Source organism: Sciurus carolinensis, chromosome 12, assembly GCF_902686445.1.
Source record: "Sciurus carolinensis chromosome 12, mSciCar1.2, whole genome shotgun sequence".
NCBI lineage: Eukaryota > Metazoa > Chordata > Mammalia > Rodentia > Sciuridae > Sciurus > Sciurus carolinensis.
Window position 1 is genome coordinate 105,932,592 of NC_062224.1, and position 13,227 is coordinate 105,945,818.

Below are 13,227 nucleotides of genomic sequence, written 5' to 3' on the forward strand. Positions count from 1 at the left end.
AAGAGGGAGAAAACTCAAATTACTAAAATTCGGAATGAACAAGGATATATCACAACAGACACAAGTGAAATACAAAACATAATTAGAAGCTATTTTGAAAATCTATACTCCAACAAAACAGAAAACCTAGAAGACATCAACAAGTTTCTAGAGACATATGAATTACCTAAACTGAACCAGAAGGACATACACAATTTAAATAGATCAATTTCAAGTAATAAAATAGAAGAAGTCATCAAAAGCCTACCAACAAAGAAAAATCCAGGACCAGATGGATTCTCAGTTGAGTTCTACAAATCCTTTAAAGAAGAGCTCATTCCAATACTTTTCAAAGTACTTCATGAAATAGAAAAGGAGGGAACCCTCCCAAACTCATTCTATGAAGCCAATATCACCCTGATACCTAAATCAGACAGAGACACATGAAGGAAAGAAAATTTCAGACCAATATCCTTTTTTTTTTTTTTTTTAACCTTTCTCTTTATATGTGGGGGTGAGGATCAAACCCAGTGCCTCACACATGCTAAGTGAGTGCTCTACTGCTGAGCCACAACCCCAGCACCCCTTCATTCCTCCTTGAGAGAGAAATCCTAAAAAAAGAAGCTATGTAACATTTTAGCATAGTGGCCAAGAACATGACCTCTGGAGCCAGAATCCCTTTGGTTCGTCACTTGGTACAGACGCTCAGTTAATTGCTTAATTTGTGTTCCTTGGTTTTCTCATCTGTTTTATTGTGAGGATTACATTAATTCATATTCAGAACACTTAGTATCTGGTACATAGTGAGCATCATTCATATTAAGTACTGTTAAGGACTAGAGAGAGGCTGTGTTCCTTGTTGCTCCGTAACTCGGGTTTCAAGCAGAGGATATCTATTTCTTGGTGAGGCAGTTTTTGCTGCTTATCAATCCCCTGCTGTTTACCCCATTTGTCTACTGTGATCACCTGCAGTCAGCCAGCATATCGACACCTTTTGAGTGCAGATTGCTCACTGTCAGGCACCTAACATTCGCCATCTGCCTGCTTCTTGCCTGTCCATCGCCTGCCTGACATCTATCCATCACCCATTGCCCGAGGTTCACCTCCCGATAGTCTGACAGCTACCAGCAGACTAACCGAAGACCACCAGTGGAGCACCAGCTGCCTGCTATTGCCTGGAAGTTCACTGTTATAGCACCTATAGGATCCCTCAGCCCGACCGATCACTCCCTGCCTCTGGGGCCCTCACATTGACTAACTGCTCCCTGCCACCAGGACCCCCAGACCAACTGACTGAGCCCTATCACCAGGACCCCCAGACCGACTGATTGCACCCCACCTCCAGGATACCGCAACCCACCAAACACACTCCATCTCCAGGACCCCTGCCTGACCAACTGCACCAGGCCTCCAGGACCTCCTGCTGACCACGTCCACACCCCGAGCTGCAGCTCCCCATTTGCCAACACATTTCGAAGCCAGAGCGGCCATCTTGGATAATCCTGGAAGCCTTAGCTCTGATCTTTAGGTGGGGCAAATCCCATCCTGAGATGCCTGCTGGAGACTTGAAGCTCATTGTCAGGTACCTCTCATGCATCAGGCTACTAAACTCTGGGAGGTTTCATTACTATATGACTGTTATACTGTAGATTTTCTTTTTTCTCCTTATTGAAAAAATTTAAGTTTTTATTTCTTTACTTTTCTTGCTCTCTTTTCCTTTTGTTTTCCTGTTCCCTCAGAGTCTCTTTCTCCCTTTTTGCATGCTAACAACCAATTTTTTTTTATTATACTCTCACCCTTTCTATTATCTAGAACTTCTGTATATTCTTTTCTTATCCCATTAACAGCTACATCCTACATGCCTCTGCATCCTCTTTGTCCTCCATTAGAAACTGCAGACCTGATTACAAATCTGTTTGTTTTACTGAAGATAATAATTGAACTCTTTCTGTTTATTATGACAATATTGTTAATGTCCTCATAGGAGCTATTTGGTCTAGGACTGCATAGTGTCTGAATTGGGCACTGCTAATATTGCTCTCCCCCTTAAAGAAAAGGCTTAGGAAACCTTTAGGGCCACTATAAGCCTATAGGGGGGAATCTGCAATACCCCAGATCTGCACTGCTAGAGGGGAAGATACATGAACAACATGAAAAACCAAGGGAGGAAAATGATCCAAACAAATCTAGATTCTATATTAATAGAATCCAATGACAGTATGTTAGAAGAAATGTCAGAAAAGGACTTCAGATTATACATGATTAAGATGATTAGTGAAGCAAAGGATGAGATAAGAGAGCAAATGCAGGTAATGAATGATAATACCAATAAGCAGTTGAAAGAGCAACTGCAGGAAGCAAAAGATCATTTCAACAAAGAGATAAAGATTCTCAAAAAAAAAACCAAACTGAAATCCTTGAAAAAAAGGAAACAATAAACCAAATAAAAAACTCAATGGAAAGCATCACTAAAAGATTAGACCACTTGGAAGACAGAATCTCAGACAATGAAGACAAAATATTTAATCTTGAAAACAAAGTTGCCCAAACAGAGAAGATGGTAAGAAATCATGAACAGAACCTCCAAGAACTGTGTGACATGAAAAGACCAAATTTAAGAATTATTGGGATTGAGGAAGGCACAGAGATACAAACCAAAGGAATGAACAACGTATTCAATGAAATAATATCAGAAAATTTCCCAAACCTGAAGAATGAAATGGAAAATCAATTACAAGAGGTGTATAGAACACCAAATACACAAAATCACAACAGATTCACACCAAGGCACATTGTAATGAAAATGCCTAACATCCAAAATAAAGATAAGATTTTGAAGGCCACGAGAGAAAAGTATCAGATTACATATAGCGGGAAACCAATACGGATAGCATCTGACTTCTCAACCCAGACTCTAAAAGCTAGAAGGGCCTGGAACAACATATTTCAAGCTCTGAAAGAACATGGTTGCCAACCAAGAATCCTATACCCAGCAAAACTAACCTTCAGATTTGAAGATGAAATAAAATCCTTCCATGATAAACAAAAGTTAAAAGAATTTACAAATAGAAAGCCTGTGCTACAGAATGTTCTCAACAAAATATTCCATGAGGAGGAAATGAAAAACAACAATGTAGGTCAGCAAAGGGATAAACTACCTTAAAGAAAAATCCACTCAAAGGAGAAACCAAGCGAACTTAAAAAACAAAAATAAGCCAAATGACTGGAAATACAAATCATATCTCAATAATAATCCTGAACGTTAATAGCCTAAACTCATCAATCAAAAGACATAGACTGGCAGAATGGATTAAAAAGACCCAACAATATGCTGCCTGCAAGAGATTCATCTCATAGAAAAAGACATCCACAGACTAAAGGTGAAAGGATGGGAAAAAACCTACCATGCACATGGACTCAGTAAAAAAGCAGGGGTTTCCATCCTTATATCAGATAAAGTGGACTTCAAGCCAAAGTAGGTCAGAAGGGATAAAGAAGGACATTTCATACTGTTTAAGGGAACCATAAATCAGGAAGACATAATGATAGTAAATATTTATGCCCCAAACAATGGTGTATCACTGTACATCAAACAAATCATTCTCAATTTCAGGAATCACATAGACCACAACACAATAATTCTGGGTGACTTTAACGCACCACTGTCACCACTAGATAGATCTTCCAAACAAAAACCAACCAAAGAAACCATAGTACTCAATAACACAATCAATAACCTAGACTTAATAGACATATATAGAATATTCCATCCATCAACGAGCGAATTCACTTTCTTCTCAGCAGCACATGGAACCTTCTCGAAAATAGACCATGTTATAACACAAATCAGCCCTTAGAAAATGCAAAAAAATAGAGATACTGCCTTGTGTTCTATCAGATCATAATGCAATGAAAGTAGAAATTGATGACAAAATAAAAAACAGAAATTACTCCAACACCTGGAGACTAAATAATATGCTATTGAATGAAACATGGATAACATAAAACATCAGAGAGGAGATAAAAAAAATTCTTAGAGGTCAATGAGAACGACGATACAACATATCAAAATCTCTGGGACACTATGAAAGCAGTACTAAGAGGAAAATTCATTGCATGGAGCGCATTCCAGAAAAGAATGAAAAGTCAACAACTAAATGACCTAACATTACAGCTCAAAGTCCTAGAAAAGAAGAATAGAATAACAGCAAAAGTAGTAGAAGACAGGAAATAATTAAAATCAGAGCTGAAATCAATGAAATTGAAACAAAAGAAACAATTTAAAAAACTGACAAAACAAAAAGTTGGTTCTTTGAAAAAGTAAATAAAATAGACAAACCCTTAGCTACACTAAAAAATTACTAAAATTCGTGATGAAAAAGGAAATATCACGACAGACAACACTGAGATACATAACATAATGAAAAGCTACTTTGAAAATCTGTATTCCAGGGGCTGGGGAGATAGCTCAGTCGGTAGAGTGCTTGCCTTGTAAGCACAAGGCCCTGGGTTCGATCCCCAGCACCCAAAAAAAAAAAAAAAAAAAACAAGAAAATCTGTATTCCAACAAAATAGAAACTACTGAAGTGGAACCATGGAGGTTGCTGAAGAGAAGAAAAAGGTTACTGCTGTGCCAGAAACCCTTAAGAAAAAGCGAAGGAATTATGCAGAGCTGAAGATAAAGTGCCTGAGGAAGAAGTTTGCCCAAAAGATGCTTCGAAAGCAAGGAGGAAGCTTATCTATGAAAAAGCCAAGCATTACCACAAGGAATATAGACAGATGTACAGAACAGAGATTTGAATGGCCAGAATGGCAAGAAAAGTTGGCAACTTCTCAGAACCCAAACTGGCATTTGTCATCAGGATCAGGGGTATCAAAGGTGTAAGCCCAAAGGTACGTAAGGTGTTACAACTTCTTCGCCTTCGCCAGATCTTCAATGGCACCTTTGTAAAGCTCAACAAAGCTTCAATTAACATGCTGAGGATTGTGGAACCATATATTGCACGGGGGTACCCAAACCTGAAGTCATCTACAGGAGTGGCTATGGCAAAATCAATAAGAAACGAATTGCCTTGATGGATAATGCTTTGATTGCACAATCTCTTGGTAAATACAGCATCATCTGCATGGAGGATCTGATTCATGAGATCTACACTGTTGGAAAATGCTTCAAAGAGGCAAATAACTTCCTGTGGCCCTTGAAATTATCTTTTCCAAGAGGTGGAATGAAGAAAAAGACCACCCATTTTGTAGAAGGTGGAGATGCTGGCAACAGGGAAGACCAGATAAACAGACTTATTAGAAGAATGAACTAAGGTATCTACCATCATATTTTTGTAATCTGGTCAATTAATAAAACAGTACCTGCTCTCAAAAAAAAAAAAAAAAACTATTGAAGACACTGACAAATTTCTAGAGACATATGCTCCTCCCAAACTGAACCGGGAGGACATACGCAATTTAAGCAGACCAATATCAAGCAATGAAATAGAAGAAGCCCAGGACCAGAAGGATTCTCAGTCGAGTTCTACAAGACCTTCAAAGAAGAACTCATTCCAATAATTCTCAAAGTATTCCAGGAAATAGAACAGGAGGGTACCCTACGGAACTCATTCTATGAAGCTAATATCACTCTCATACCCAAACCAGGCAAAGACACATCAAGGAAAGAAAATTTGAGACCAATATCCTTGATGAATATAGATGCAAAGATCCTTAACAAAATACTGGCAAACCGTATCCAAAAACTTATTAAGAAAATTGTGCACCACGATCAAGTGGGGTTCATCCCTGGAATGCAAGGATGGTTCAACATCTATCAATCAATAAACATAATCCATCATATCAATAGAAGTAAGGTTATATCAATTGACACAGAAAAAGCATTCGACAAAATACAACACCCCTTCATGTTCAAAACACTAGAAAAAATAGGGATAGTAGGAACATACCTGAACATTGTAAAGGCTATCGATGCTAAGACCACAGTCAACATCATTCTTAATGGAGAAAAACTGAAAGCACTCCCTTTAAAAATGGGAACAAGACAGGGATGTCCTCTTTCACCACTTCTATTCAACATTGTCCTCGAAACCCTAGCCAGAGCAATTAGATAGACTAAAGAAATTAAAGGAATACAAATAGGAAAAGAATAGATGTCACTATTTGCTGATGACATGATTCTATATTTAGAGGATCAAAAAAACTCCTCCAGAAAACTCCTAGACCTCATCAATGAATTCAGCAAAACAGAAGGTTATAAAAACAACATGCATAAATCTAAAGCGTTTTTATACACAAGCAATGAAACATCTGAAAGGGAAATGAGGAAAACAACTCCATTTGCAATAGCCTCGAAAAAAATAAAACACTTGGGAATCAATCTAATCAAAGAGGTAAAGATCTCTACAATGAAAACTACAAAACACTGAAGAAAGAAATTGAGGAAGACCCTAGAAGATGGAAAGATCTCCCATGTTCTTGGATAAGCAGAATTAATATTATCAAAATGGCCATACTTCCAGAGGCACTATACAGATTTAATGCAATTCCAGTTAAAATCCCTATGACGTTTCTCATGGAAACAGAAAAAGCAATCATGAAATTCATCTGAAGAACAAAAGATCCAGAATAGCCAAAGCAATCCTGGGCAGGAAGAGTGATGCAGGAGGTATCACTATACCAGATCTTAAACTCTACTGTAGCACAATAGTAACAAAAATGGCATGGTATTGGCACCAAAATAGACAGGTAGACCAATGGTACAGGATAGAAGACACAGAGATATACCCACATAAGTACAGTAACCTCATTCTAGACAAGGGTGCCAAAAACTTACAATGGAAAAAAGATAGCCTCTTTAACAAATGGTGCTGGGAAAACTGGAAATCCATATGCAATAAAATGAAACTAAACCCCTATCTCTCACCCTGTACAAAACTCAACTCAAAATGGATCAAGGATCTAGGAATTAGACCTGAGACCCTTCACCAAATAGAAGAAAAAGTAGGCCCAAATATCCATCATGTCAGCTTGGGACCAGACCTCCTTAACAAGATCCCCCATAGTGCAAGAAATAAAAGCAAGAATCAATAAATGGGATAGATTCAAACTAAAAAGATTTTTCTCAGCACAGGAAACAATCAACAATGTGAAAAGAGAGCCTGCAGAGTGGGAAAAAATCTTTTCCATACACACTTCAGACAGACAACTCATCTCCAAAGTTTATAAAGAACTTTAAAAACTTTACACCCAAAATACAAAGAACCCAATCAATAAATGGGTTAAGAAAATGGGCAGACACTTCACAGAAGAAGATACATAGGTGATCAACAAATATATGAAAAAGTGCTCAGCATCCCTGGTAATTAGCGAAATACAAATTAAAACCACCCTAAGATTTCATCTAACTCCAATTAGAATGGCTATTATCAAGAACACAAGCAATAATAAGTGTTGGTATTGATGTGGGGAAAAAGGCACACTCATACATTGCTGGCGGAGTTGCAAATTGGTACAGCCACTCTGGAAAGCATTATGGAGATTCCTTAGAAAGCTTGGAATGGACCCACCATTTGACCCAGCTATCCCACTCCTTGGTTTATACCCAAAGGACCTTAAAATCAGCATACTACAGTGATGCAGCCACATCAATGTTCATAGCAGCTCAATTCCACTAGATTGTGGAACCAACCTAGATGTCCTTCAACTGTTGAATGGATAAAGAAACTGTGGTATATATACACAATGGAATATTACTCAGCTATAAAGAAAAATAAAATTGCGGCATTTGCGGGTAAATGAATGAAGCTGAAAAATATCATGCTTAGTGAAATAAGCCAAGTCCAAAAAACCAAAGGCTGAATGTTTTCTCTGATAAGTGTATGACAATATATAATGATGGGGGGGAGTGGGGGGAAGAGAAAAATGAAGGAACTTTGGAGGGTGTAGAGTAAAAGGGGATGGGAGGGGGTGGGAATGAAAAAACGGAATGAAACAGTATTACCCTATATATATGTATGATTACATGAATGATGTGAATATACTTTATGTACAACCACAGAAATGAAAAGTTGTATCCCATTTGTGTATAATGAATCAAAATGTGTCTGTAAAAATAAATAATATTCCCATAGCACAAGAATTAAAAGCAAGAATCAATAACTGGGATAGATTCAAACTAAAAAGCTTTCTCTCAGCAAAGGAAACTATCAGCAATGGGAAGAAAGAGCCTACAGAGTGGGAGAAAATCTTTGCCAATCATACTTCAGATAGAGCACTAATCTCCAGAATCTATAAAGAACTCAAAAAACTCAACACCAAGAATGCAAATAATCCAATTGACAAATGGGCTAAGGAAATGAATAGACACTTCACAGAAGAAGATCTACAAGCAATCAACAAACATATGGAAAAATGTTCAACATCTCTAGTAATAAGAGAAATGCAAATCAAAACCACCCTAAGATTCCATCTCACCCCAATTAGAATGGCAATTATCAAGAATACAAGCAACAATAAGTGTTGGCGAGGATGTGGGGAGAAAGGTACACTCATACATTGCTGGTGGGGCTGCAAATTAGTGCAGCCACTCTGGAAAGCAGTGTGGAGACTCCTTAGAAAACTTGGAATGGAACCACCATTTGACCCAGCTATCCCACTCCTTGGCCTATACCCAAAGGACTTAGAATCAGCATATTACAGAGATACAGCCACATCAATGTTCATAGCTGCTCAGTTCACAATAGCCAGATTGTGGAACCAACCTAGATGTCCTTCAATTGATGAATGGATAAAGAAACTGTGGTGTATATATACAATGGAATATTACTCAGCCATAAAGAATGATAAAATTATGGCATTTGCAGGCAAATGGATGAAATTGGAGAATATCATGCTAAGTGAGATAAGCCAATCTCAAAAAACCAAAGAACGAATGATATTGCTAATAAGTGGATGATGACACATAATGGGGGGGAGGGGTTAGTGTTAGGGTTAGAGTTAGGGTTAGGGAGGGGGGCAAGAATGGAGGAAGGAAGGACTGTATAGAGGGAAAAGAGGGGTGGGAGGGGTGGGGGGGAAGGGAAAAAAATAGCAGAATGAATCAAACAACATTACCCTATGTAAATTTATGATTACACAAATGGTATGCCTTTACGCCATGTACAAACAGAGAAACAACATGTATCCCATTTGTTTACAATAAATAAATAAATAAATAATATTAAAAAAAGATATAATTAAAAATAACAGTGACTCTAATACCCTACCTACCAAAAACATTCAACAGAGGTTCAACAAGGAAATATGAGACTTAAACAACATTATAAACCAACTATACCTAACAGACATTTATATAGAACACTCCACCCAACAAACATACATTCTTATCAAATACACAAGAACATTCATTATCCAGGAAAACAAGGTGCTAGGCCATAAAACAAATCTCAATAAACTTAAAAGGACAGAAATAATGTCAATTACATTTTCAACCCACAATAGAATGAAATTAGAATTCAATAATAGAAAAATTTAGGAAACTCAAAAATGTGTAGAAATTAAATAACATTCCAGATAACCAGTGAGCCAGAAAGGTAAACAAAAGGGACCTCATAAAATACTTGAGATGAATGAAAAGGAAGATACAGCATACCAACACTTGTGGAAAATAGGAAAAACATGTCTAAAAGGAAAATTTATCACTCTAAATGCCTATATTAAGAAAGAAGAAATATCTCAAATTAATAATCTAGCCTTTCATCTTATGACACTAAAAATAGAAAAAAAAATTAAACCTAAAGCAACCAGAAGGAAGGAAATAATTATGACTACAGTGAAAAATAATAGAGAAAAGAAACAGAATAAATAAAACCAAAAGCTAGTTTTTGAAAAGATAAAAAATACTGAAAAATCCTTACCTAGTTTGACAAGAGAAAAACTGAAGACTCAATTTATTAGAATCAGAAATGAAAAAGGGGACATTACTACCAACTCTACAGAAATAAAAACAATTATAAATAAATCCCATGAACAATTGTGCTAAAAAATTATATAGCCTAGAAAAAGTGGACAAAACTTTCATGACTTTGAATTTGACAAAGAATTCTTAGATATGACAGTAATAATACCATCAATAAAAGGACACTATCAAGAAAATGAAAAGGCAACCCACAAAGTGGGAGGAAATATTTGCAGTTCAGATATTTGAAAAAGGATCTGTATCCAGAATGTATAAAGAACTCTTACAACTTAATTATAAAACATGACCCAATTAAAATATGGGAAAAAGATGTGAACATATGCTTAACCCAAAGAAGATACACAAATGACCAATAAGACTTTTAAATATGTTTGAAATAATTGGTCATCAGGAAAACATAAATCAAAACCATAAGATATTTATTTCACACATACTATTAGGGCAAGAATCAAAAAGTAAGATCACCACAAGTGTTGATAAGGATATAGAAATATAAGAACCCTCACACTTGCTAGTGGGAATATAAAATAATGTAGCCTCTTTAAAAATTGTGGCAGTCTCAAAAAGTTCAATATAGTGTCACCAAATGACCAGCAATTCCACTCCTGGGGATATACCCAACAGAAGTGAAAAGTAAACATATGTCCACACAAAAATGTGTACACAGATGATTACATCAGCATTTCTATTCACAATAGCCAAGAAGGGGAAACAACCCAAATGTCTATCAACAGATGAACTAATAAAATGTGACATACATATGCAATGGAATAACATTTGGCCATAAAATTGAATGAAGTATTGATACACAATACAACATAGGTGAATCTTGAAATTATAATGCCAAGTGAAAGAAGTCTCATAAAAGATCACAAAGCATATGATTTCATTCACATGAAAGGCCAGAACAGGGAAATCTACAGGGACAGAGGTAGACTTAGGACTGGGTTAGGGATGGGGAGATTAGAGGGTAAAAGTTAAAGGATACAGGTCTCTTTTGATATATACTGTGATGAAAATATTCTAAAATTGACTGTGATATAAATAAATAAATAAATAAAATGTAATAATGGTTATACCTGACTGTGACTACATACTGCACAATTTAAATAGGTGAATTATATTGCATATTTAAATTAATCCTCAATAAAATAATGCTCAATGCTTTCATCAGCTTGTTTTTAAAACATATGATCACTTTCATTTTAGCTACTAATTAATTATATTCAAAACAACAATTATAGTTAAAATGCTTTCTAATCCTGAGAAATTATCATTGTTTTTTCTTACCATTATCCCCACTTATTCTTATTTCATATTCTTTGTAGAGTCTTCCTATCCTTTTCACGATTTCCTCCATGTCCTGTCGCTCTGGGGGCATCTTCCCCTCCATATTTTTATGGCGACTAAAAATTCCAAATCCAATATTCACCCAGTTTTCCTGTAAATGTTTAATAATCTTGAGAGTATCATGTTTTGACAGTAGAAAATCCCCACTATACTTTTCCTTCTGTTCAGCCAGCATCTAGAGAGTGAAGAGGGGAGGAAGTCACACATTATTTATCAAAGTCTACCTAGATCCTTATTCCCCAGTGACCCTTCATTACTCTGGAGTTGTACAGCCATATTACTATTGTTCATACTATTTCTTCTCCAAAGAAGTAGTGTGTGAAAACATTTTATTTTTAAAAGTAATATAAATTTAACTTAATTTTAATATGCTATGAAAAATTCATGGTTTGCCAGGATGAAAATCATTATATTAAATCCTTCAAGGAACAGGCTAAGTTCTAAAGAGCTGAGTATGTTTTATTACAGCAAGGATGTAACATAGCTGGTTACATGATCCCCATTATACTGGGAAATTTCTTAGAGTGAATAAGTGTTTGATTCATACATAATTTCAGTCTTACCCCAAGTTCAAGTCCTAAACAAGAAATACCAATAAATATTAGTAAAAAAAGTTAACAATTTAGACATAGAGTTCGTCATTATTTGTTACTCAGATAATAGATTTATCACCCACCTTTTATTAAGAGTAATCACTATAAGAAAGCATTTTAACAGACCAGCTAAGAGTAAGAATCTTGGAGTTAGACCCAGATTCAAATGCTCACTGAGCCACTTACTATTTATAGATAACTTAAGTAACTTAACACTCCTATGCTTCAATTTCTGCATATGTGAGATAGGGATTATAAGACCTGCACCATGTAGCTGCCAAAAAGAGTAAGGTAACACATGCAAAGCATATTCAGCCTGACAAAGAGTAAGTGTTTAATAAATGACAATTATATTATTCCTAGTAAACATGACTTTTTAAATTTTATCAATGTATGTCAAAACTGCCAGTACTCAGTAAAAAGTCACCAAAGTAGATATATAGTATAGAGACAGCAAACATGAGAATATTATTGTCAATTTATCCCAAAAGAAAATAAAATGGGTTCTTGGGTATCTGGATGAGATTTCATTAGATCATGAATTGATATTCACCTTGGAAATATTTCAATGTCATATGTTTTTCTTTGTCAGACTACTACAACATAATAATTTAATTAATAAAACTTATTTTCAAAGATCAAACACTTTTTAAGAGATGCTATTATGGTTAAATAAAATTCAAAAAATATATATGTAATATTATGTATATTTTGCTATAGTAAAATAGATGTTGTTGATTTTTTATTTTTTATCTTTTTTGGTACTGGGGATTGAACTCAGGGGCACTCAACCACTGAGTCACACCCCCAGCCCTATTTGTATTTTATTTAGAAACAGGATCTCACTGAGTTGTTGGTGCCTCATTTGCTGAGGCTGGCTTTGAACTCAAGATCCTCCTGCCTCAGCCTCCCAAGCCACTGGGATTCCAGGCATGTGCCACTGGCCTAGCATATGTTATTAATTTTAAAAGTCCAATTTGTCCTTAAGACAAAAGCCAAATACAAAACAGGCACGAATTTTACTTATGTCCACATGACAGGATCTGAAATGCTCCCTTACTGTTATCCAGGTATCTGTTCCCTCTGTTCCCTAGTGGCAGCCTTTTTTCCCCCAAATCTGAAACAGAACTTATGTTTAAGCAAATATATATATATATATATATATATATATTTTTTTTTTTTTTTGTGGTACTGGGGATCAAACTCAGGGCCTTGTGCTTGTGAGGCAAGCACTCTACCAGCTGAGCTATCTCCCCAGTTCCTTAAGCATATTTTTAAAAGTCCCTGTGGTCTTGTTGTTTTGTCTTTCATAAAACTTAATAA

The 13,227-nt window shown here is 36.0% G+C and overlaps 1 protein-coding gene and 1 pseudogene across 1 annotated transcript in view; one reads left to right on the plus strand and one right to left on the minus strand.

The window, feature by feature from the left end:
• Axdnd1 (axonemal dynein light chain domain containing 1) overlaps nucleotides 1-13,227 on the minus strand; it is a 119,991-nt gene that overhangs the window by 71,937 nt on the left and 34,827 nt on the right. Inside the window, exon 15 of the mRNA XM_047519990.1 lies at nucleotides 11,252-11,486. Within this exon, the coding sequence (XP_047375946.1) occupies nucleotides 11,252-11,486 (235 nt within the window). The remainder of the gene's footprint in view (nucleotides 1-11,251; nucleotides 11,487-13,227) is intronic.
• On the plus strand, nucleotides 4,574-5,339 carry LOC124961809 (60S ribosomal protein L7-like; annotated as a pseudogene).